The sequence below is a fragment of the Mastigoproctus giganteus genome, chromosome 14 (genome assembly GCF_048544385.1).
Source record: "Mastigoproctus giganteus isolate SK-2022 chromosome 14, ASM4854438v1, whole genome shotgun sequence".
In the NCBI taxonomy this organism is placed as follows: domain Eukaryota; kingdom Metazoa; phylum Arthropoda; class Arachnida; order Uropygi; family Thelyphonidae; genus Mastigoproctus; species Mastigoproctus giganteus.
In genome coordinates this window covers 98,587,263-98,615,138 of record NC_143588.1, presented here as the reverse complement: position 1 = coordinate 98,615,138, position 27,876 = coordinate 98,587,263, and the positions used below count along the sequence as shown (strand labels likewise).

At 35.6% G+C, this 27,876-nt stretch overlaps 1 protein-coding gene across 1 annotated transcript in view; it reads left to right on the top strand.

Annotated features, from left to right (window-relative positions):
* Nucleotides 1-27,876, top strand: part of LOC150075426 (uncharacterized) — a 66,673-nt gene that overhangs the window by 37,723 nt on the left and 1,074 nt on the right. Inside the window, exons 3-5 of the mRNA XM_090388274.1 lie at nucleotides 2,192-2,311; nucleotides 15,961-16,109; nucleotides 26,951-26,988. Of these exons, the coding sequence (XP_090244400.1) occupies nucleotides 2,200-2,311; nucleotides 15,961-16,109; nucleotides 26,951-26,988 (299 nt within the window). The 5' untranslated portion in view covers nucleotides 2,192-2,199. The remainder of the gene's footprint in view (nucleotides 1-2,191; nucleotides 2,312-15,960; nucleotides 16,110-26,950; nucleotides 26,989-27,876) is intronic.

Sequence of the window (27,876 nt, the reverse complement as noted above, 5' to 3'; positions counted from 1 at the left end):
CACCCATTAATTTATATGTATCCCATGCATTTCTATTCTCTACCATATGTCTCATTAGTTCATCTGACATCCATTTAGGCCAAAACCTTGAACAGTATTTCTTAGTTGGTATGTAAAGCCTAGTAGTTTCCAAGATTAATTCTTTGAATGCTTCTCATTTTGAATTTGCTGTTGGTAACATCATCAGTTGGTCCCACCATATAGAATTTAAATACTGTCTCAGACCACCGTAGTCACCTTTACGAAAGGAAAAACCCTTCCCTTTACCCCTGATAGTAGTTACTTCTTTGAGTAAATACCACTTCAGCACACTGTGATCACTGCCACCTAGTGGTTCCTTTATCTGCAGATTCTTAATGCATGAAAAATCACTACTGATAATCAGATCAAGAGTATTACTCCCTCTAGTTGCCTCCCGAACATGTTGATGTAGAAATCCATCATCCAATAAATCCACAAAAGCCTTGCTAGTGTTTGAGTGACCAACCCACAAATTCCAGTCAATATCTGGGAAATTAAAATTTTTCTGAGTGTTCATATTATTGACACAAGCATTTTATTTTTACTACTTTTAGTTATCTGGCTAAGCCCTTATACACTCAGTCAGATTTTATCTGACAAAGACCATGTGTCAGCCATTTTTGCTTATCTAAAATCATTGAACCTTTTTACTCTTATTTAAAATTTATCTTTTAACTTATATTTTATTCCTATACATCTTTATATAGCAAACTAATTCATTATGTCACTGAAATTGTAACTTATCTTTTATATAACCTAGTTTTGGCACATTATAGCCTTAGCTGCTTGTGCACCAGTAAAACCCAACCAACCAACCAACTGCTCTCAGAGCTTTATAGACTTCAGATAGGTCCCCTAAGATGTCTGTTTGCTAAGCTCTATAATTCACACATTCAATCTTTCCTTGTATGGACACCCTTTTGCTGATCACGCCAGGTGTATTGCCTGTTTTCTGGACCCATTCAAGAGGCTTGATATTTTATTTATTTATTTATAATTTTTTTTTTTTTTTTTTTTTGGACACACTGTTCCAAGTAGATTTTTCAATTGCAAAGCAATTGAAAGATATACTTGGAACACAGTGGGATTATGGCCTCCCTATCTCTATAAGCAAATTTTTGATAAATCGTTAATAGGACATGATGGGCATCTCCTTACAACCTATCTGCATGCACAGAGAATTTCATGTCTATTCATATTGTAACTTTAAAGTCTGTTTCTTCATTTACTTTTTTAATTTAATCTCAAGCATTTAAGTTATTTTGAGGTTTGCTATTCCCCAAGTGTTATTCCTATTCCCTAAGATCTTACATTTTGCTGCATTAAAATTAGTTGCTACTTTTCTGACCATTCCTGAAGCCTAAGTCAAAGCTGGCCCCAAAATTTGCGGGGTCCTGTTCAAGAATTACTTGCAGGTCCATGTGCAGGAATTACTTCCAGAAGTTTTCAAGTTGACTCACGCAAGCGCTCTTGGAGTGACAATAATGTGGGTAACTAGACATTGAGATGGCGGTAGGCTCGTTGATAGAAATGCAGAAAAGACGCAGACGATATTATTATTTAGACCAGTGATTATATTTCCAAACCAGTTTCTTATATTTCCAAACCATCGCGGACCGATACTTTTGTAAAATACAATAAAAATGAAAAACTACTCATCACGGATCGGTAATAAACAGTTTGTGGAATGGCACTGGTCTGCAGACTACATTTTGATTAGCACTGATTTAGACCATTTGAGCATGAGGCTCTGTTCAACAGAACCAGTTGAACAGAATGCCACATGCCTGTGGTCGATCCTGGCCTAAGTCATCCCTGAAGAACCACCATCACCACTTGGTGACAAGTATTAACTGCTTTCCTGATCTTGACTGTGTAGATTTTGACATCACATCCTGTACCCCTTCATTGAAATAGTAGTTTTGTCACTTTTCACTCATTTGGAGGTCTGGATTCAAATCCATCCAAGGCTAGATGAATTATTAAAGGCATGTTCAGCTGAGGCTGCAGTTAGCTGACCTCAAGTCTCCCCATGTAACCAACTATAGGTTAAAAAATCAAAATCTGTTCAGTTGAATTTTTAATCCATAAGTTGTTAGTCATTTGTCTTAAATAGAATCTGCATTTTAACATAAATATGTAATTTTATTTGATCATTTATTCTTTACAGATATTTCAATGGCTGCTGTACCATATACATCTTACAGTGCTGCAAAAATTCATGAAGGAATGAAGAAAGACCACAAAAAATTTGGCCCAGATGCAACTCCTCCACCATCCCCCAAAACATGTAAGTACTTTTATGACCGTAGCATCCATCTGGAATAGTACCACAGCTAAGGGGACACGTCTTGAATGACTCGAATGAGTACAATGAACAATTGAACAGAGAAATAGAGTGGGCTAGTAAATCAAAATGTCTTATAATGGGGGATTTTAACTTCCCAGATATTGACTGGAACTTGTGGGTTGTTCACTCGCACAGTAACAAGATTTTGTGGATTTTATTGGATGATTGTTTTCTGCAGCAGCATGTTCGAGAAGCAATCAGAGAGGGTAATATTCTTGATCTGGTTATCAGCAGTGATCATTCGTGTATTTGCAGATAAAGGAACCACAAGGTGGCACTGATCAGTGTACTGATATGGGATTTACTTAAAGATGTACTTACCATCACGGGTAAAGGAAAGGGTTTTTGTTTCCGTAAAGGTGACTACAGTGGTCTCAGACAGTTTTTAAATTCTGTACAGTGGGACCAACCGATGATGTTATCAACAGCAAATTCTAAGTGGAAAGCATTCAAGGAATTAATCGTGGAAGCTACTAGACTTTTCATACCTATTAAGAAATATTGTTCAAGGTTTAGGCCTAAATGATTGTCAAATGAACTAATGAGAATCGTGGTAGAGAAGAAAAATGCATGGGATGCATATAAATTATCAGGCTACACAGAAACCTATGGCAGATATAAGCTAGTCTGTAATCAAGTCACAAAGGAGATTAGGCAAGCAAAGGCAGATTACGAGAAATCTTTGGCAAAGGATGCAAAGAAAAACAGCAAAGAGTTCTTTACTTATGTAAACTCTAGAAGGAAATGGATGAATCAGATTGGACCACTTAACATAGATGGGTTGACTGTTGATGATCATGCTCAGGTAGCTAACAAACTAAATGACATTCAAACGAAACTACATTCACACATGAGGAGTTATTCAGGGAGGGGAATGCCAGAGGTGAATTAAACTCTGGCAGTGAGCTAGATGATTTTGTAATAACTGAGAGCAAAGTGGAGGAGAAATTGTTGAAGATAAACATAAGAAAGGCACCTGGGGTGAATAGGATCTATCCAGTTATATTAAAGGAGGCAGCAAAGGAAGTAAGCAAACCCTTGGCCATAATTATGAGAGATGCTCTCATAATTCAAAGATGCTTTGAACTCAGGGAAAGTCCCCATGGACTGGAAATGTGCAAATGTATTCCCAATTTACAAAGGGGGATCGAAGGGTGACATGGGTAATTATGGACCAGTTAGTTTAACTTCTGTTCCAAGTAAAATAATGGAGTCATTGGTTAAAGATGCATTTTGGGATTATCTAGACAAGACTGCAGCATTAATTCAGACACTGCATGGGTTTGTTAAGGGAAAGTCTTGTCTGACAAATTTGATTGGTTATTCTGATGTGGTCACAAAGGAACTGGATGCAAAAAATAATTTTGATATTATATATTTGGATTTCAGGAAAGCTTTTGACACTGTTGCGCATTGAAGACTACTGTACAAATTGGAGCAGAATGGTATTAAGGGTAAGTTGCTACAATGGATAAAAGGGTGGTGGTAAGTGGGAGAAGACAGAGTGTGGTAATCAATGGACACTGCTCTTCGTGGACTAATGTTATTAGTGGAGTCCCACAGGGTTTGGTGTTGGGCCCACTGTTGTTTTTTATATTTATTAATGATATTGATGAAGGTATATCAGACTTAGTGTCGAAGTTTGCAGATGATCCAAAGGTTGGCAGGGTTGTTAATGACAGTAATGGCAGTGTGCTACTGCAACAGGATCTAGAAAATTTGGGCAGATGGGCTGAGAAGTGGTAATTAAAGTTTATCATTGACAAATGCAAAGTACTGCATATGGGTAGAACTAACCCCAGAGGAATGTGCCAACTGTGTGGTACTACACTTAGGGTGGCAGAAAATGAAAAAGACCTGGGAGTAATTGTGCAGTCAGATATGAAGTTTTCTGAGCAATGCAGACAGGCTGCAAGAGCAGATCATGGGGTTTTGTCAATGATATACAGGAATTTTGCTAGCAGGGAATAGGAGGTGATTATCCCTTTGTATAAGGCAATGGTCAGGTCATGACTTGAGTACTGTGTACAGGTCTGGAGGCCTCATTTTAGGAAGGATGTAGATTTGCTTTAGCATGTACAGAGAAGGGCAACAAGATTGGTGAGGGGAACAAAGGGATCCTCTTACCCAGAGAGGCTTAAGTTCTACAAATTGCAGCAGTTAGAGACTAGGCACCTGCGAGGTCGATCTGATTGAGGTGTATAAGGCCTTGAATGGGTTGAGCATGCTGAATTCTGATGGGATTCTTCTACTTGCTCAGATACAAACCTAAGGGAGCATAAATTCAAATTGAGGAAAGACAGTTGTAGAATAGATGTGCGGAAAATTGCCTTTAGCCAGTGGGTGGTTAATTGCTGGAACAGACTTCTGTCTGTCGTGGAAGTTGATAGCTTAAATAAATTCAAGGAGGAACTGGACAAACATTTAGAGGGAATGGTTGTGTGAATTTTTTTTTTTTTCTTTATTTATTATATATATATATTTTTTTGGCTGATGCAAAGCTGTTACGCTTGCTTTCTTGCATCTCATGCCTCTATTACTACCTTTGCATCATGTCATTGTATTGGATGTGAAATGGAAAAGGACTCCTGCAGCCATGGTATTCCCCAAATATGAGTTCCTGTAACTTTGATTTCTTTTCCAAAATGAAAAATGAATAAAGAATACGATCAAACTCAGTTATAGTGACCTCAGAAATAACAAAAACTTGGATATAGCATCACAATTAACTAACTCCGGTGCCACTCTGAATAAATAAATAAATAATTAAAAAGTCTATACAGTATAAAATTAAATTGCTACTTTAATATAACTGTAAAATTTAAAAGTTGTAAAATTACATAAAAGCAATGAAATAAAAGTCATGACAAACTCTAGAGCTTTCCAAAGCCTAAACTTTCTTTACCAGTAGATGAATGTTGTATTGCAACACAGTCAGTGGTGAGCTGTGATATTTTAACAATGGGCTTGCCGTTTTGCTGACCTTTTGATGTGAAACATCCTTGGGGGCAGGGGGTTTCCTACCAAGTAAATCTGATCGGTCACAGAAGTGACATCATCCGCGGCTTCTGCCAGAATTGCTTCCCATGCTCACACCACTAGTCTGTGCCGAGCACTCACTAGTAGTACGATTAGAGTGCATGAGGCATTTTTTGTGACCAGTTCGATATCTCGAGTTCTAACCTTTTAGAATTTTTAAATAGTATGACATCACAGTCATGCTTCCTGCAGTAAGTACGTTTACAACAATACAAGTATTTGTCATATGACTGCAACAATACAAATATTTGTCAACAATTTCTTTTTTTTGTCTCGCATTTTCATTACATTCCATTGTTAGGTGCCCCCAACAGCTGTGTACGTCATTTCAACTACAAGATCATGTACCTCAATCGACGCTGTTTTCCAGAGACATTTAGATGCATTGCAATCGCAAGTATACATCTCTTACTTTAGTTATCATAATCCATTGTATCTTGTCGTCCAGAAATAATGGAAATTTGTGAATTATCAGTAAAATATTTATAATACAAAAGCACTTTTATTTCATAATCAATATATACAAATCAAAATATCTAAAAGAAACATGAAGGATGTTTCACATAAAACCATCTACCGCACGTGCTCAGCACACAAGCCACTTTTTTATTCTTTTAACAACTAGGGAAATATAATGGATACAAAATTTTAATATTGCAAATAAAAAATAACATGTAATATTTCCCATATCACAAATAACCTAAAAACTATCACAAAATGTTACATAGATTACACAAATATTACATAGAAAACAAACTATTCTAGAAAAGGTACGCAAAAATCACAGATTACATGAAAAAAATTATTACGCAAATATTCAAGAAAAATTTATTCTAAAAATTTCCATATAGAATTTACTTCTTTATTAATATGTTGTCGATGTTCTGCTTTGCTCAATAGTTAAGCAGTGATTACAGAGGAAAGTTTGACGTAATGTTCTGGATCAAATTGAAGCAATGGTTTTGCATTTAGATTTATGGTCATCATATCTGCAACATGTTTAATTGTCAAAGATGTTCTTTTTATTGTTACGATATTATTCATTATGCTGAAAGAACATGGTACGCCCCCCGCAACTTACTGCTTGCGGGTGTGGCCAAACATGGTACAAACATTGCAAATTATTATTATTTTTTTTTTTTTAATTATTGCCTGTAAGTCATATTTTGGAACATTTTCTTCACAGTGAAGACCTTGACACAATTTCAAAATCTGCCAACATTTCATCTTCGGAAAGTTTATGTAATATCTTAGTTGTCTCATTTCCTCCCCCCTCCCCCCAACGTCGCTACACTGTCAGTAGTTTTTTGAATCCAATACTGTCCAAAATGTCGGAATCACTTGGAAATTCAACAACTGTGACCATGTAAACATTAAGGGAAATTTACTGAGAGGCATGATCACTCACTTCTCCGAAACACAGATGACTGCTTGCAGGAATAGAGGGGAACCACAACACAGGTTGACCAGAGACTATTATCCATGTCTGTAATATGCTTTAATCTTCTGACTGGTTATGGAAAGCATATTGACTTGCGTGACTTCTCGGTATGTGGGATAGATATCTGCATAGGTTTTATGGGCACCACTAACATTGTGGAACGGTAATCCCTTTAACCCTTAATTTGCACTTTCTAATTTCCTAAAGGCCAGAGGTGGTACTATGTGTACAAAGTTAAGTCTCTCTTAATCCGTTTGTTATATGGAAATTTTCTTTGTTCTATGGAAACTTTTTTAAATGTAATTACCAAGAGGAATTCAAAAAAATTTGCTATAAAGAAGTTCATTAAACAGTGGTCTGACTGTAATTAAATCAAAAATGAAGCAATTTTAAAATACATAACTGGTTGAGTGTGTCTGGGGGGGACCCCCGCTTGCCCCACTGTAGTCCCATCTCTGGATACTCAATAATTGAATTCAGGATTTAATTTGTAAAATAAATGATTGTTTCAACAATGGGCTTGCAAATTTTAAAAAAAATTAACAATGGGCTCTTGTGAGCCAACTATAGCGCACCATTGCTAAATATTCCACAGGAATACATGACATTAGTACCATAATAACAATGTGACTTTTATTGTGATTCTACCAGTACTATTGGAAGTCTACTTCTTGATGACTGCCAACAAACATTCCACCTGAGAACTAGATTCATAGGTGAAATATAAACTTCATCCTTGATCACAGTTCATAATTTACTCTGTTGTTGTAATGTAAAGATTTTGGAGCTACTTCTGGTCATAAAACCTTTGCATACTGTCAACAGTTAATAATTTCAGAGTGTACCTGGTGGTCTTCCTCCCACACATGCATAGCAATGGCTGAACAGTCAAAATTGTCCTCCCTTAATCCTTATGTTCCTTCAACCTGTCATTAACATGATGCCCTATTTCTCTGATATACTGTCTTGCACTCTGGGCATTAGATCTTATAAGATCATATGTATTTAGCAATGAATTAGTAGATGTTTAATTTAGCATAATTTATCTCAGTAATCTATAAGTGACTTATTGGGAAAATTGAAAAATTTCTTAAAAAGGAACAAAAATAATCCCTTTGATGACAAACCTTATAAAAAGTGTTCACTTGCTGTAAAATTGGTCACCGAAGGAGTTTTAAAAAAAGAAAGGTGAATGGACTAAAAAACTGATAGCTTGAAATTGAAGCTTTTAAGGTCATCTCATTGTCAGTTGGTTTGTAAGAATGAATGTGAAAATGAAAAAATATGATAAAAAAAAGTCATCTTCCCCAAACCAGTATAACGAAGTGAAGAAAGTTTCACACTATTTAAGTACCATATTGAAGAAACCTCCATTTGCATGTGAGCATTACACAAATCAGGTGACTTGCTGGAACTATTTTATTATGAAGAATTCAAATGCAAGTAATTTATGACCAGACAGAAATTTCATAAAGATAATGGCTTTATTTGGTTGATGAAGAGGTTAGATGTTAGCTACCTCTAAATTAATTAATTTTGTTTTTTGTTCTATTATAAAATAATTTGGATACATGTGCATTATAATATATCCTTATAATTTTGTTAAGTAATCCCTGGAAATCTTAAAAAGTGAACTGAATATCATATAAAGAGGAAAGTTTGTCTGTTCATTCTTTGTGCATTCAACCAAAGTTATCAATTCAATCAAACTTTGCATAGACACCATATGAAATGTGTACAATGTGAACATTATGATCAAAGAATGTGCCAAAAAATTTCCTAAACAACTAGACAACTTTGCACAGCTTCCTGTTTCATCCAGAAGGGTTGTGTTTGGATTCATATTTAGCTTCCTGGGGTATTTTCCCTCAAATATGTTTCAAAATGAATAAAAAAATACATATGAAGAAGTTTTTTTTTTTTTAATTCTCCAAAATAGTTTAAAAATTGTTCATAGCATTCATCAGCTATTTATTGAAGTGACTGAAAAGCAATCTGCCTCTAGTGTTACCAAGGTATTTTTTATTGTGATTTAGTATTCACATTACCCTTTTTTTTTTTTTTGCATCAAAATATAGGGGGGAGTATATTTTGCAACACTCAAGATGAGTAACTTATCAAAACCATAAGACTAATGTGTCCCAATTTCTGCACTGACTGTTCTTGTAGCAGCACCATTGTTATCTCTATCAGATTGTGTTGCATGACAGTATGGTTAGTGGAAAGAATTATAGCAGTAAAGGCACAGTGTTGCTAGTGAGTGCTTCATGGAATTTTTAACAAAATCTAAGTAAAGGTAATCAGTCATTTAAGGATCTAATACTGTGCACTGGCATCACATATGCATGAAGCATGCATATGTGATGCATTTATGGATTAGACTGTCATTTAATGGTGAATGTTTTTCACTCTAGCTCTAACCGTGTACATGAGGAAACCCATTCAGGTTGAGCCACTTGTGATGAACAGTAAGTGCAGCCCTTGTTTCTTTGCTGGGAGTGGATTGCATACTACCTTTGCATTAGGATTTATCCAAAAATGCTGAAAGTGTTGAGTCCAAAAAAGCATGCCATTACTAACTCACAGTTCATGAGTGCTTACTGTGTATGCATCCATTGGCCCTCTGAGAACTGCATGATCCTTGTCATGTGTATACCACAAAAGCTGCCAGCAATTTTTAATTTATATATTTTTTGATATTTGCACTATTCCAATTTATTTTTAATATTTTAACATATTTTATTGTAAATAATTTTATTTAGTGTCATTTTATTTGTTTGATCAGTGCATCAGAAAGAACTCTAGCTGTTTAAATGTACCTCATTTGTAGTATTTAGATTTATCTATGTATTTTTATATTTAACCCATGTCCAGGTGCATTAAAAAAAAAAAAAAAAAAAAGAGTCTGCCAAGTCAGTTTTTTGGAATGAAAACAAGAAATAGTTTAAAATATAGAGCTTTAAAATTTTACTAGTAATTCTGACACTGTAGTCTCGTTGTCCAAAAAAAAAAAAATTTTTTTTTTTATGATTATCTTACAAGCAAATCTTGGCATAACAAAATCAAAGGGAAACCAAAACTATTGAAAATTAACACAAGAACAGGTGAGCAGTGCACTTTTCTTTTTGTATAGACATGATGCTATAAAGAATTTCTTTATAGCTGTACTTTTCCAATTGAAAAATTAATAATGCACATCAAAAGTGAATACCAAACTGAAGAAATAAAAATTGACATCAATCTAAATTTAATATATATTTTAGTTTTTACTTTTGTTTGGTAGACTTTTTTTCCTGTTTTATTATGAAGGATTCAGATGCAAGTAATTTATGACAATACAAAAATTTAATAAAGATAATGGGTTTTGTCTGGTTGATGAAGAGGTTAGAGGCTAGTTACCTCTAAACTGATTAATTTTATTTTTTGCTCTATCATAAAATAATTTATAATTTTATAATTGCCTGCTAGAGGGTTAAATATTTGCTATAAATATTAAGGTCAGAGTAACTGGTTAGATTTACTCTAACTTCTTGAAGCATAGCCTATATAACAGTTCTGATAATTAAGCTAAGCTATACATAAGATCCAGTTCTGATATAAAAAAGTGGTTTGCAACTTGCATTTTGATTTTTGAAACTTTCTGATTACATGTATTATTATTTAAGTAAATGTTTTAACTTAAAACTAACTGTATTCATAATTGTGCAGTTGTCTCACCCATGCAAAGGCACATCAAAATACGTTTTTTGTTTAACAAAGCATGATGACTTCTGTGCACACACTTGGAAATACTATTGAACATAGGTCTCTTGCTCATTTTTGACTGGATGAAAACCTGCAGCCTTGCCAGAACCCTCATTGCTATAATATACACTGAGTGATCACTGAATTATAACCATCCCTATGAAAACTGAATACGGTCTGTTGACCATGTGAGGTACGAGAGTATGCAGTTAGTCTACCTATGTAGCATAGATAAGTCAGTGGTTCAGTAGGTAGTAAAATTTTGAGCGTGACGGGTAAAAGGAAGTATTTATAGGACTTTGATAAAGGAATCTGTGGGTGCTCGACGAGCTGGTGCCTCGATTTCCCAAATGGCTGAACTGGTGGGGTGTTTGAGAGCCGCCATAGTTAGTGTACCAGGACTGACGGCAAAACTGCAAAGTTCAGCGAAAGGTTGGTGTCAGAGATGAGCACTGGGTCCAATGACTCGTACAGGCAAACAGGTGCAGCACCATTGAAGAGTTGACTACCCAATACAACATGGGCCAATGCGGAACAGTATCTGGCATGACCATGCATCACACTATGGGCTATACCAGCAGACAAACCCTATGGCATCCTCTCCTAACCTAAGGTTCATCAGCATAAAATACTTGCCTGGTGCAAAGAGCATGCAAGTTGGATGTTAGAAGACTGGAAGGTGTGCTGGTCAGATGATTATTTACTCCACACCGTGGATGGTCTTGTATGGATTTGGCATCAACAACATGAGGCTCTTGATCCATCATGCATGGTATCAAAAGTGCAGGCCGGTGGAGGCAGTTGTATGGTATGGGGCATGTTTCACTGGCAGGAACTTGGACCCCTGGTGCTTGTGGAACAATGTATCAGTGGTCTCTGCTATCATCAACTGCTTGCTGACTGTGTACACCCTGCTATATTACACTTTTTCCTGAATGGCGATGGTGTCTTCCAAGGTGACAACGCACCAAGCCATCAGGCACTTGTTGTGCAAGAATGGTTTGAGGAACATAGTTCTTACTTCCAGCATATCGATTGGCCTCCGAACTCCCCCCGATATCAATCCCACATAGCACTTGTGGGACACTATGGAAAGGTATATCAGGCATCTGGATGCAGCAATCACCTCCATACCTGCATTGCTGACCGCATTACACACAGCTTGTTTGGCCATACCTCCCGAATGCTTCCGACATCTTGTTGAATCAATGCCACGTCGGATAGCTGCTGTACTGAGGGCAAAAGGAGGACCTACAAAGTATTAGGTAGGTGGTCATAATTCAGTGATCACTTAGTGTATATATATGTATATATATATACAGCAGACTCTCAATTTACCGGGATTGAATTAACTGGGTAGCGGATTAACACTTCAAGACTCCAAATTTAAAAAAAAAAAAAAAAAAATCAACCAAAATAAAGTAATAACTAGAACCCACTGCTCAAAAAAAAAAAAAAAGACAACAAATGTTTAGTTTGTTTTAGTGTGTCATGTCAATTGTCGTGTTCCGTTGCACCACAAAAGACAAATTTTGTTTTGTTATTTATGTCAGGGTTGTCGAAATTTTTTTTATAGTAAATATATTTTTTTTGTTTAGAAATCGCGAAAATGATGGGTAAATGCAAAAGAGTTGTGCTTTCAGTTAAACAAAGACTTGAAATTATTCAAAAGTTTGCAAACGGTGCATCCATTAAATCTCAAATGAGCCATTATAATGTCGGTGACCAAACCATACGTAACATTGTAAAAAATAAAGGGAGGCATCGTATTGGACACGCAAGTAGTGCATGGTAAGTTTTTTTTTATCTATCACCATATTTTTTACATAGGTTACTGAACATTTTTCGATATGGTAATGGTAAGTTTTTTTTATCTATCGCCATATTTTTTACATAGGTTACTGAACATTTTTCGATACGGTAAGTCCCCAACTTACACAACTGCGGATTTACGAAAAAATTTTTTTCACTCAAATTTTTTTTTTTTTTTTTTTTTGGATTGTAAAATTTAAAACAAAAAAAAATAATAAGCTATCAATAACAACATCACGGTATGCACAAATTGCACAAGTGAGATACGGAGTAACAAGCAAAAAAATAGGAAAGAAGAGAAGATATTTACAATTTATTTATGGGGTTTTTTTTATATGACTGAAGATTTCTGTGAAGGGGACGCACACTTCAACATAATAACATAAAAACCCACACAATTGAAGCTATAGGTATTAATGCAAATACAATAAGATAGAGTTTAATACCCGTTTATAATTAGATGCACTAACAGAAAAGCCCAGTAACCCGGAAAATGCAAATTGTTTTTATTGTTTTATGGCAGTGACCTCAAGAAATGTGCTTTAGTAAAATGTGAGCTCGCACGGGGTGATAATAGTGAGTTTTCGCCTCATGCATGTGAAGTTCTTTACAGAAAATTTCATTTTGACAGTTATCATGGTGCCGACTAAGAGAATAATTACAGCGGTACTAGTAAATCTACCAAGAAAAGGAAAGCGATTGATTTGGATCAGAAAATTGAACTAATAAGAATGTATGTAAATGGTCAAAGATTAACAAGTATCATGCTGAATTCAGATTTCTCAATAATAATATAGTAAAAAATTGCAGCCATTATCAACCCACTGCAGGATGGAAGCCTCCTTAACAATTCATGCTGAGGGAAATGGACCATAATTTGTCACGCTGGTCCAGTGCGGGTTGGCAGATCGATTGTATTTAGCAGTCAGGGGTTTGAACTCCAGTCTACTCAAAGAGCGTGTGCTACTGCACTCCTGCTCCTGATCACTTGGCCACGGAGGCCTGAATAATATAGTAGCAATATGTTATTAGTCATTCCCGAGTTACGTAAAACTCGACGAAATAAGAAGTTGCGTCTTACGTTACCATTATGTATGTCGAGGACTTCTGTATTTTTGGATTTACCGGGAAATCAGCTATCCAAGATTTGTAAATAATAATTTAGAAAATTTAATTAATAATTACATATAGTTAGGCCAAACGTTTCAGAACTCTTTGGTTCCCTTGTCAGCAGAAATTTTAAAAAGATCAGTGAGTATTTACATGTTGCTGTTCTGACCTATATAGGGAAAGGTAAGAAGTTATATCCTAAAGAAGTCCTACAACAAAAAATCCAGGAGAATTCTCCATCACAAGCTTTGATTATGCAGCCTGAGAGGCCCAAGGATTGATTATCTTGTAGGTTGAATACTGTGTAACTCCCTCAAGCTGCAAGTTTTGGCATATATCTCTGGGGGGTGGGGGGAGAATACATTGGGAGATGATGTTAGTTCTGGTTGTGTTAGAATTGGCTCAGGGAGAATATCTGTAATGGGCAAAAGCTGGACAACTATCTGCTAAGTATCAGGGGTCTGGAGCATTGCCTGCTTTATATAATAGTACAACTGATCTGCTTTTTATGTAGAAAAGTGGGGATTATGGATACTATGTGTGCAGAGGCCTATTTACCTTGGAAGAGAATTAACTATGCCAGGTGGATGTAAACCCTGCCTGTTTTCTGTTGACTTCTGGGAACATCTTTGCATATGGTATGCTTTCAAAAAGTTTGTTCTGTTATGGTGGTATGCAACATTCAGGACTCTAGGGTTGGAGATGTCTAAAACAATGTTCCTTCGTGATTGTACAGGGTGTCCATAAACCTCCTTTACAAAACTGAAATGTTATTATGTGATTAGGCACGATACAAATCTGAAATCATGTCTAGGTGAATGAGGAACATCTTCAAGTTTTAATTAGAGGTGTTTGATGTCGGAAACTCTAGTAATCCTGCAGATGTCCCATCTATAATCTGATTCCTGCTGTATTTGGCACAACATATCCCTGTGAATGCAGCTGATTACTTCATAGAAGCATTGTTTAAGTTTCATAATGGTTACTGGCATAAGTGGAACTTACACCTAGTCTTTCGCAAATCCCCAAAGAGTAAAATCTAAAGGAGTCAGATCAGAGGTTCATACAGGCCACAAAATCATTCCTCCTTTTCAAACCCACTTCCTGGGAAACACTATTTAGGTGTGTACAAACTTCTTTGTGGTAACATGGCAGAACTCTGCCATGTTACCACAAAGAAATTGATTTTCTTGTTGAAAAATCAACAACTTGAAAAATTAAATGATGACAAATTAATTTTCTTGTAGAATCAAGTTGTCATCATTGTCAACCTAGAGTTAGGGAATGAAGACTTCCAATTTCTGAACAGAATTTCATCCTCTTTGTTTTGTCATTGATCAGCAGGTTCTGCACAAATTGTAACTGGTATGGTTTCATCCTCAGATGCCGACAACATGCTGTTGACCTTGATGTGTTAGCTCACAACTGTCACATCTTATAGATTTTCCTGGGCTTCGTGTAAATGTCCTCAAACCATCTCCATTGCACCCTCGCTAATTTTTTTGAGCCACCACCTTGGCCGGGATGGTTGCACAAATAGGTGTCATTTATGAATTTTCCATGCCATTGCAGAATCTACAGTTCTGCAATGGCGTGGAAACTAATTTCTTTTTTAAACCATGTTAGAAAATTACGTATAACAGCAGTGGCAGACTGCAACTTGTTGAACCAAACTATACAGTAAACCTTCTTGGGGTTGGTAAATTCTGCAGTGATTACAGTTTTGCAATTATGATGCCATCTGATGTAGTGTGCACATTTTCCAGTTGGTGAATTTAAAAACTTAGATATCACCTGGATGTAGTTTCAGGTTTGTATCATGTATCCTATTCACATAATGTGCTTCTTGTTTTGTAAAAGAGATTCCTGAACATTCTGTATTGTGTGTTGTATTGATAATGATATCATTTTTGGATATTTCTTCTCTTTTTATGGCTTTTTTAATCTGTGAAACATCTGCCCTACATAATATTTCTCACAGCTACAGTCCAGCTTATAAACTTCACATTTTGTTGGGGTGAGGGTTACAGAAGCTATTTAAGATTTTTATCACCAGTAACTACATTCTCACATTGTGTTTTTTAGCCATCCCATTAATTATATCACTTATCCCTGGATGGCAGTGGAAGATGAAATAAAATTCTGAAGAAACTGTGCACTGCACATACATGCTGCTTCACATTTTCTGCAAGTAAATCAAGCCCGGACCTTAATAAAATTAAATTCAAATACATGTTTTGTTATTAGTATGTGACACTTTAGCCATCAAATGGTTTTGTCAAAACTCTCCTTCTGAAATCCTTGAACCTTCTTCTGCCAGTTGACTCTGCTCATTATGCCCAATGGATAATCCTGCCCTGAATATGAGAATTGTTTAATTTCTTATGTTCTAAATAGCATTTCTGATTTCTTTATTATCTGATAAAATTTTTTATATTCACAGCAATGGATCCTACACCACCAAAATACAATAGTAAACTAATGAATAGTATTTGGGGTCTCTACAATCGTTACGCACCACATGCATTCCAGAAGAATTCTGAAGGAGCCTTAAGTGGTGCAGGCATGGCTGTCCCCACCCAGGCTAAGTCAGTAAGCTTTCTTTAGTTAGTATTATATTAAGTTTATATTAACAAGTATGAAACAGATTCTCTTAATTTTTGTATAGGCTATTTGTAACATTATTAAAAAAAAATTAAAGAAAATTTTTATACCTCATTATTTTAGTTACAGAGCAGTATGTAGTTAATTATAATTAAATATGACACTATGCTACATAACACAGAATTATCTGATACAGTCAATGTTACTTCATGTAATGACATCTCTCTGGATGCCTACTGTATGGCATATTCCTTGAAAATTAAGTAAGCTAATTAAAATTTAGAATACTAGAACAGATTTAAAATTAAAAATATTCATAAAAATAACCTTAGCATTCTAAGGGTATTTTCATGCTCTTAGAATGCCATGAATTACTGCACTTTATGCAGTAGCTAAATGCCAAGGTTACTATGCCATGTGCAATAACCTTGACTATAAAAAAATATATCAGATAAATAATTTTGCTTTACTTATTTCAGCCTATTTTTGATCAATGTGAAATTCATAGCTTTTTTTTTTTTTTTAAAGCAAAATGCTGTGGGCAGACCCTATGAAATCTATATTCTTAGGATAATACTAATTGAAGAAAATGTGGATTTCAAAAAATAAAGCAAAACAAAAAATACAGACAGCAAAAAATAAAAAATAAACCACATATTACTATTGGACAAAATAATGCAGTTGCTATTAAATACTTGAAACTCATCTTATGACCATCAGTCATCTGTAGGAGGATGAGTGGACTTAGTTACTGGATGTAAGTCACATTCAATAACTTAATTCTCCCCACATCTTGGATGAATTGTATGCAGTGGAATGCAATGCGTTCTTGTTTGAGTCTTGTTCTTGTTTGGTGGTTTGTTTTCAAAAGATCATGTAATTTTGATGTTTAGGTGAAGTAGTTCTTAGAAGTAGTAATGGTAGGAAAAAACATTGATTTTACTCCTAAAGAGACTAAAATAAAATCTCAAGAAATGTGGAAAAACAGTTGGATTGCAATTAAAGAAAATGCTAGAATTGGAAGAATCTCACATAAGCAAGTGTGTAGAAGAAAATGAATGTCAACTCCAAGAGTAGATAATCTCTTTTGCCATATGTGAACTCAAGATAAATTTGCTTGTTCTGAAAGCCTTACCAAAGAGAGAAGCCAGTGCTCAATAAACAGCTCCAAGCATACATTACTTGGGCTAAATAGTACCAGCATTAGTCTGAAGAAGAGTAGCAGAAAGTTTTGTTTAGTAATGGAACAAAAATTAATTTCAGTGACACTAATTGCTGTAAAGTTTTGCAAAGCATGCAGACATTCCCTGCAAGACAGTGAAGTATTAAACCAGTGTGATGGGCTAGGGATATTTTTCAGACAATGGTGTGGAGAGATTCAAGTTCTTTGACTGCACTGTGAATACCATAATATACACAAGATGTTCTTTCTCCCCAAATTATACCCTCGGAGAGAGAACTGTTTAACAGTGGAGAATTCATTTTTCAAAACGACTCTGCCCTGCTCACCAAAAAATATAATCTTAACCTGGTAATTCACTTGCTTTGAATTCCATAGAAAATCTGTAAATGCCATTAAAAAGGAGAGTAATAAAAAAAAAAAAAAAAATCACTCATAAAATGTAAGTTGATGGAGGCCACTCTAATTTAGAGTTCAGTATCATGAAATACCACAAGAAACGTTAAATCTCGTGCTGCATGCCCTCATATCAAACTATATTACATTCTCTTGAATATCCAACAAAACACAAATAGTTAGTTATGCTAGTGGGGTCTATCAGACAACCCCAGCAGTTGCTTCTTTGTTTATTTGTATCTTTACACAGACCATCTTGTAGTTTTAACAATGTTAGCCAGATAGCATTGGGTAACTAGGTAGTCTCCTTAGTGCTGAAGCTTGAGCTGTCAATGTGCTTTGCACTTTGCGTTTATTTCACTCGTTAGAAATAGTATGGAGTCCATTGCACTCCACCGGTGTTTAATAAATATTTTTGAAAACTAAAAAAAAAAAAGTTTTGATTTTTATTCCTAATAATTATGATTATTAATAGACAACTTGTCTGATAGCAATTTATGTTGCCTGCCAGAAGAGTCCTTCCTAGATAACAATGGTGATAAAAGATTATCTTCTGAAGCTGAGGCGCCTCCGTAGCCAGGTGGGAAGGAGCAACAGTGTGTAGCACATGCTTGATTAGACCGGGGTTTGAGCCCGTCACCACCAAATACGGAGGATGCGGAAAGGTCAGGGAATGACCACCGCATATTCCCGGAGCAATATGGCCTTAGTTGCTAATGCTCCTAAAAACCAAAACAACAAGAACAATCTGAAGCTGATAAGATCACCTTCATAAACTATCAGTCATCTTCAAAGGAAAATGCTAACAGTAAAGAAAGTTCTTCCATTTCAGCTGCCCAATACAACTACAATGATATCTATGGAAGTGATGGGGAAGGGAATGAGCAGCAGCCTGGAAAACAAGGTGCAGGGGATTCCAGAGACTGCTGGGAGTCATTGCAGAACAAGTAAATACATGGGCTGTGTTAGGGTAGCTAAGAATAGAAACAGGTGCATGTATACTTGCGTATACACCAATGCTAGGAGTTTGGTAAATAAATTTGATGAGTTTGGGGTGTTAGTCAAAACATCAAAGGCAGATATTGTTGGGATATCAGAGACGTGGTGTCACACAGATATAAGGAATGCAGAACTGGAATTTGGGGAGTACAATGTGTACAGGAAGGATAGATGATAGGAAGGGAGGAGGAGTTATGTTATTAGTTAAAAAACTCATAAAATCCAAGGAAGTACAGCCAGTCGACATGGCTGAACAGTGCAGTGTCGAGTCAATTTGGTGTAATATAAACACTGGGAAAGCAAAATTGATAGTAGGAGTGTGTTATAGGCCTAATGAGTCTTTTTTTTTTTTTTTTTTGTCCTCTCTTTTTCCCATTATATATGCGGTCAGCATTTTTATTGTTTTGGCATGCAATTTTTACAGCCGGATGCCCTTCCTGATGCCAACCCTCACCCTTTATCTGGGCTGGGGATATGCGGTGGTAATTCCCTGCTCTTCCACATCCTCCGTATTTGGTGGTCACAGGCTCGAATCCCGGTCTAATCAAGAAGCATGTGCTACCCACTACTGCTCCTGCCCACCTGGCTGCAGAGGCACCTATAGGCCTAATAACTCTGATGAGTGTAATAAACAACTGTACAGAGAAATAGAGTGGGCCAGTAAATCAATATAATGGGGAATTTTTATTTCCCAGATATTGACTGGAATTTGTGGGTTGGTTGGATGATTGTTTTCTACAGCAGCACGTTCAGGAGGCAACTAGAAAGAGAAATAGTCTTGATCTAATTATCAGTAGTGATTCATCATTAAGAATCTGCAGATAAAGGAACCACACTAGGTGGCAGTGATCACAGTGTGCTGAAGTGGGATTTACTTAAAGATATATTGTGATTTTAAATTTTCTCACCAACCAATAGTAAAATAAAACATGGAAACTAGAATTTTGAAAACTATGTTTCCTACTATATATTTAAAATAATGTTCAACTAAAAAGGATAAAATATATATATATATATTTTATCCTTTTTAGTTGTCAAGTTATTTTAAATATATAGCTATGTAAACATAGTTTTCAAAATTCTAGTTTCCGTGTTTTATTTTATTATTGGTTGGTGAGAAACATTTAAAATCACAATATGAATTTGCCCAACCCCAGAGGCCTGTTTGAAGAACTTAAAGATATAATTACCATCAGGGGTAAAGGAAAGGGTTTTTGCATCCGTAAAAGTGACTACATTGGTCTGAGACAGTATTTAAATTCTATACAGTGTGACCAACTGATGATGTTACCAACAGCAAATTCAATAATGGAAAGCATCAAAGAATTAATCTTTGAAGCTACTAGGCTTTTCATACCAACTAAGAAATATTGTTCAAGGTATAGGCCTAAATGGATTAACATTAGCATTAGTAGAGGCATTTGATGCAAGAAAGCAAGCTTATGCAGCATCAGCCAAAAAAAAAAAAAAACCACTTCCACTTCACCCCTCTGTTCGTTCAAAATACCTGTCCAGCTGAGCCTTAAACTTATTTAGGCTATCAACTTCCACGACAAGGGATGGAAGTCTGTTCCACCAACCAACCACCCGCTGGCTAAAGGCAAATTTCCGCACGTCTATCCTACATCTGTCTTTCCTCAATTTGAATTTATGCCCTCTCAGGTGATTATTCTGAGCGAGAGGAAGAATCCCATCAGCATTGAGCATGCTCAAACCATTCAAAGCTTTATACACCTCTATCAGATCACCTCGCTGGTGCCTAGCTCCAGACACTGTAATTTGCAAAACTTAAGCCTTTCTTCGTAAGAGCACCCCTTTGTTCCATTCACTAATCTTGTTTCCCTTCTCTGTACTCGTTGCAGTAGCTCTACATCCTTCTTGAAATGAGGCCTCCAGACCTGTATACAGTACTCTAGGTGTGGCCTGACCATCACCTTATACAATGGAATAATCACCTCCTTATCCCTGCTGGAAAAATTCCTGTATATCATTGACAATACTCCATGAGCTACTCTTGCAGCCCGTCTGCACTGCTCAGAGAACTTCATATCTGCCTGTACAACCACCTCCAGGTCCCTTTCATTCTCTACCACTGTCAGTGTAGTACCACAGAGTTGATACATTGCTCTGGGGTTGCTGTTTCCCATGTGTAGTACTTTACATTTGTCAATGTTTAACTTCATTTGCCACCTCTCAGCCCATCTGCTCAACCTTTCCAGATCCTGTTGCAGCAGCATAGTGTCAGTGGATGTCAGATTAACTAATGAGACATGTGGCAGAGAATAAAAATGTGTGGGATACATAAATTAACAGATGACATGGAAGCCTCTGATAGATATAAGCTGGTCTATAACCAAGTTACAAAGGAGGTTAGGCAGGCAAAGCAGATTACAAGAAATCTTTGGCAAAGGATGCAAAGAAAAACAGCAAAGAGTTCTTTACTTATGTAAACTCTAGAAGGAAGGAGATGGATCAGATTGGTCCACTTGATATTGATGGGTCAACTGTTGATGATACTGCTCAGGTAGCTAACAAACTAAATGGGTATTTTGCATCTACATTCACACATGAAGAGTTATTCAGTGAGGGGAATGCCAGAGGTGAATTAAACTCTGGCACTGAGCTAGATGATTTTGTAATAACAGAGCAAAGTGGAGGAGAAATTGTTGAAGATAAGAAAGGCACCTGGGGTGGATAGGATCTATCCAGTTATATTAAAGGAGGCAGCAAAGGAAGTAAGCAAACCATTAGCCATAATTATGAGAGCTTCCTTGGACTCAGGAGAGGTACCTGTGGACTGGAGATGTGCAAATGTGACCCCAATTCACAAAGGAGGATCAAAGGGCAACACAAGTAATTACAGACCTGTTAGTTTAACTTCTGTTCCAGAAAAATTAATGGAGGCACTGGCTAGAGAAGCACTTCAGGATCATGTAGACAAGACTTCAATTATAGCTCTGACACAGCATGGGTTTATTAAGGTCTTGTCGGACCAATTTTATTGGATACTATGATGTGGTCACAAAGGAACCGGATGCAAAGAATAATTTTTATATCATATATTTGGATCTTAGAAAGGCTTTTGATACTGTTGCACATGGAAGACTGCTGCACAAATTGGAGCAGTGTGGCATTGGAGTCAAATTGCTATGGATAAAGGGATGGTCGAGTGGGAGAAGACAGAGTGGTAATCAATGGACACTGCCCTTCGTGGACTAATGTTATTTTAATGGAGTCCTCCAGAGTTCAGTGTTGGGTCCATTGTTGTTTTCTGTGTTTATTAATTATATTGATGATGGTATATCAGGCTTAATGTCCAAGTTTACAAAAGATACAAAGGTCAGCAGGGTTGTTAATAACAGCATGCTGCTGCAACAGGATCTAGAAAGGTTGAGCAGATGGGCTGAGAGGTGGCAACTGAAGTTTAACATTTGCAAATGTCAAGTACTGCATATGGGAAGCAGTTACCCCAGAGTAACTTATCAACTGTGTGGTACTACAGTTGACAGTGGTAGAGAATGAAAATGACCTGGGGGTAATTGTGCAGGCAGATATGAAGTTTTCTGAGCAGTACAGATGGTCTGCAAGAGTAGTTCATGGTGTCTTGTCAATGATATACAGGAATTTTTCTAGCAGGTATAAGGAGGTGTTATCCCCTTGTATAAGGCAATGGTCAGTCCACACCTTGAGTAATGTATACAGGTCTGCAGCCCTCGTTTTAAGAAGGATGTAGAGCTGCTGGAACGAGTACAGAGAAGGGCAACAAGATTAGTGAATGGAACAAAGGGTTGCTCTTATGAAGAAAGGTTTAAGTTTTGCAAATTACAGTGTCTGGAGACTAGGCACCTGTGAGGTAACCTGATTGAGGCGTATAAAGCCTTGAATGGTTTGAGCATGCTGAATGCTGATGGGATTTTTCCTCTTGCTCAGAATTTATTAATAAATTATTAATAAATTCTTATAAGAATTTATTAATTTATTTATTATAAGAATTTATAAATTCAAATTCTGAATTTATGCCTGAGGGGGCTCAAATTCAAATTGAGGAAAGACATTTGCAGGATATATGTGTGGAAGTTTGCCTTTAGGCAAACTTCCACACACATATCCTGCAAATGTCTTTCCAATGATCAGCCAGCAGGTGGTTGATTGTTGGAACAAACTTCCATGTGTCGTAGAAGTTGATAGCTTAAATAAATTTAAGGTAGAACTAGATAAAACATTTGTAGCGATTGGATGGGTGAAATGAGAAGGATTTTTTTTTTTTTTTTGGCTGATGCTATAAAAGTTTTTCTTTCTTGCATCATGTGCCTATGCTAATGTCACATGCAAGTGTATTTCACTAAAGATATTTTGTATGTACTGTAGACAATACATGTGTGAAGATAGGAGGAATGACAAGCTGTGATAAAATACACCTTATCCTTCATATACAAAAGGAAGTGGAATTATGAATTGAAAGTAGTTATAAGTTTGCTATACTCAGGAATCATAGAATCTTCTCCTATCCCAATGGGGAATAGCAAATACTTTTATGTGCTGTTTTTTCATGCTGGTTATTAAGTCTTGGGCAGAGGGTGCATGGTTTTAGTTCCATAACTTGTGTTTTTCAGCCCATAAAATGGCCTAATCAACATAAAAAAAATACGATTTACAGGCATAATATACTGATTTCTCATTCCTTTAGTTTCCTATCTGCTAGACAACCAACTGAACCCTCAAACAATGGCTAAGGGTGTGGAGAAAGGAATTTAAAAAAAAAATAAATAAAATAAATAATCTTAATGGAATATTTTAATTAATAATACTTCAATATATACATGTATTAAGATTAAAACAATGCCTCAGATGGGTTTTTGATCCTCTTCTGTGGCATAGCTTAGTCATTCAGTTGTAATCTGGGTTATTTGCATTGACTTATTATACTATCTGAGAGGCAGCTTACAAGTTAAATAAGAAAGGATAATTACAAAATAGATATGTAAAAATTTTCCTTTAACCTGAGTTGAAATAAATTTCAACCAGTTATGCCGAGGCGAAAGTTTAACTAAATTAAAGCGGAACCATGAATACTAGCTAGAAGCAATAAGCGAATGGTGACATGGGCCAAATTTATCTTGTTAATGCTAAGTTCACTAGCTGTAGCTAAGAAATTGGCAGAAAATTAAATTAATAATAATAGTTTATTTTATTTACGTACAAGTTAGTGCAATAGCATCATTTCTGTACGTAGCCAACTACTTAAGTAGTTACGGATTGGCATAATTTGAGTATGTCGCATATTGTGAATACCTTCACGAGTTACCATGATATTGTACTGCCTTGAATAAGTAATGCTTCACCAACAGAGAAGACTATTGTTGCTTATTCTCAGCAGATACCACCACCCATGCCATTGCACTAACTTGTACATAAATTAATTTCTTTTGTAACCTGAGGCTGTAGCCATAAATTACATTGTAATCTAGTTTATTTTATTTAACTCTATTAATTTTGAATGCAGATTCAGCAGGGAATTCCTGCTGCTATTGGATTACAGAATGAAAGGAATCGCCATAAGCTAAAATTTCATGCAGGCCATAACGCTACCCAAATAAAGAACATAAAAAATCTTAGCTCATTTCCAGCTTGATTCAAATAACCATGAGCAAAATACAATAAGTTGGTATGATAAGGTGACAACTTTTGTTCAAATGATATTTTCTAATTTTTCTTTAATATTACTGTGTTAGATCACCCCATCATACCAGGATTGCATAATTTAGTGTGACATGCTTAAACCTTTGGCTGTATTACTTTATACAGCCAAAGGTGGTACTACTCCCTTACTCTTTATTTTCTTGTATGTAAGAAAGCAAATGTATACTGTTATCTTAACTGTCACCACTGGGCTCACAAATGATTTATAATATAATACAGTTAGCACTCTTCAGTCCTGATTTTAAAAGTTTCCATCTATGGGAAATTGTGGAATTTTTACTGCTAATGGAATTTTTCCATATCATTGTAACAACTTTTTTCTTCTTGACTTAACTTCCTTAGAGCTCTCGGACTTGTTGCAACTACTGCAAGAACATTTTCAGAATTAGTGTTTTACACATGCACGCAAGTGAATATGCTATGAGATCTAGCGACTACACTTCCAGTTTCTCTCAGTCATTTCAAAGTTTTAGAGATGAATTACTAACTTCGTGAAATAACTGGTATGCTCTTCCTTGTTTTCAATGTGCTTTTGATATATGAACTTATCGATCCATACCTTCAGTTATCTACAAGAAAAGGAAAATCTGCTATGAAAATGGCCTTTCCATATATATAATATATACAGGGTACATTGAGACCATTTGAGCAATATGAATGCACCATGGCAATGTGGATTGGGCACGATATTTTTACACTGTGCTGCAGTGGCCTGTCACTTTCATTTCTAGTAAGAACATTCTCATATCGTGCTGTACCATTCAGAAGGTTTTTTTTATGTAGTAATCTTAAAACAAAAAGAGTATACTACCCCAGCAATGGGCTAAATTTTATATAACTAGAATTATGGTAACTGCAAGCAACAAACAAGTAAAAAAAAAGACTGCAGTTGTGAATAAATGAATCCCTTTTTAATATAGATGGTAGGCAAGTCTCCAGGGTTGGAATAACAGTGGAAGGAAATGTTCTCATAACATGGGTTAGGCTGCTATTTGCAGATAGTGATGGATACATTCAGAACAATAATGCCATTGACCACCATGGTGAATATATCTGATGTTTAACTGCCCATAAGGAAATTCTATGGTCTGAATTATTGTGTTTATTTATTGCAGCCAAAAAGTCTGTTGGCTGTAAAACATGGAGCAGGATATCATAGTCTTCAGTTTATCAAACATTTTTTTATTTAATTTAAGTTTACTTGAAATTTAAACTTTTGTACAGCATGGCAGTTCACAAATAAAGTGCTTCATTATTCACAAGTCACAAATTTATGCCACCCACTATAAGCTGAAACACCAGTAAGTCTCAAAAGTTAGTCAAAACAGTATCTCATATTTTAAAATAGCTTTTTGGTAATGTCATTTATTTAAAAGATTAGCATTTATTCATTCACAGCAGTTGACAGTTTGCTGCTGCCAAATACAGGACATATTTACTAAATATCTTCTTGGAAATTATATAGCTATACTAAATACTTGAAGTTTTAATTTCTTCAGAGGCTTGCAGTTCTGCCATTTTCCCGAGTAACTAACACCATAGATTCTACTCCTACTACTCGGTGCATTTCTCACACAGAAACAATATTGTGAAAATAGTTGCCATTTTTATATTTCATTAACCTGGCAGTGGTGACATAAAATTTATTGCACAAACAGTGGCAGAGCACCTGATAGGTTTTATTTTTAATTTCTGTAAATAACTTGGCATTTTTTAATTCTGCTCAGATGGCACCAATATTTCATCTTTTCCTTAAGGAATTACAATACTTTGTTACTTCTTAATTTTTAATGAAAAATTAAATAAAAAAGTTAAATACTATGAAAAAAATATTTTAGACAAATACAGATATGAATCTGTTAGTCTGGTCCATTTTCCAGTTAAAAAGACCATTAACTGCATCAAATTTTTGAATGTGCACACATGCATCTATTTCTACTTGTGTATAAATGTTTTTAAAAATTAAAAAATATATGTATATATTAGTTACTGTTCTTCACAGTGTGCGAAATCTGATACTACCTACATATACTTCTTCCAGAGTAGCATCGGCCCACCTTGAGTGAATATCGTGTTTTTTTTTCCACATCTTTATTTCTGGGAAAACAATAACAAATTTTTCAAGAACAACTCATGTGAGACCACAGATATTTACTTGGCATGTGGGAGTGGAAAGGAAAGTAATTTTGAACTTTAAACAAACACAATTCCAAACTTTGTGCAGCAAATAGTGTTGTATAATGGTAGTGTAGTATCCTACAGTTGCTTGCATTTAATTAATTACTCTGTGAAAACAATAAAAAAAACAAAAAAAAAAAACAATTACTGCATTAAAAGAGTAGCATCCATTATGAGGGAATATCTTAAGGTTTGACTATTTAGGAAGCTAGAAAAAAAATTTTCAAATTTTTAATCATTGATTAAATGGCATTATTTAGTGATCGTGTAGGAACTATCAGGTCCTACACCATCACTACCAAATTAAAATATGTGCATAAAGTTATATTATTACCGATGTTAACTGATTTTATTTATTTATTCTGATTTAAAATAGGACATGGAGCCTGTGGAACTGGGGACGGCTGAACTGAAGTAAGTTGAGGTTTATTAATCTTATTTTTCATTGCCTCTTGTCTATCTTATATTTTCTGCATTTACAAAGAAAGGTAACAGTAACTTTTTTTTTGTCACAAATTCTGCTATTGTTGACATCAGCTTTAACTTGCACACTGGTATGAATCCTTAATTATTAAATCATCCCACACAAATAAAATTTGCAGTTCTCCATCAAACATTATTTGTTCTTTAGTAATTAACATTATATAGAGAACTTCTAAGTAAGCTCCAGTCTTAATGGTCTGTCTTTTGTAATTTGGGACCAGTGTTCTTTCTTGTGAATCACTATGTAATGATATATAGCTTTCTAGCTTCATTTGAAATACTATTTCAAGTAGTTTTGCCAACAAAAATCTGCTTCTTTCTTATTTGGCAAATCTTTTTCTGCATGAATAACCAGGATTGCTTGAATATCTATCACTGGCTTTACAGTTCTGAAATAACTAACCATTCCCCTACAGAAAGGCACACTGCTTCACCAGAAGAAACCCCCCCTCCCACCATTATCTTTCTCTCTAGAAAAACTTAGAGCATATACAAGGAATAGTTTTTCATGTGTTCCCATTTGGCAGTCAATAGAAATCAGGGATTCACTGCTTAAATACCAAATGGATTAGATAGCTAAGGTCTTGTAATACTATAAAAAAGGATATACTGCCCAAGTCAGCACTTTCTAACATTGACCTTAATACATAAAAAAAGCTAATTTAAATTAACATAATCCAGATAGCAGCCTTGCCAACTCTTGAATGTCTGTATTAACATTGAATGTTTAGTGATTACAATAGCTTATTGGAGGGCTCTAGCCTATTATTTGGCAACACCGGTGATGTAACAAAAAATCAACCATTGTTATTTGTGTGG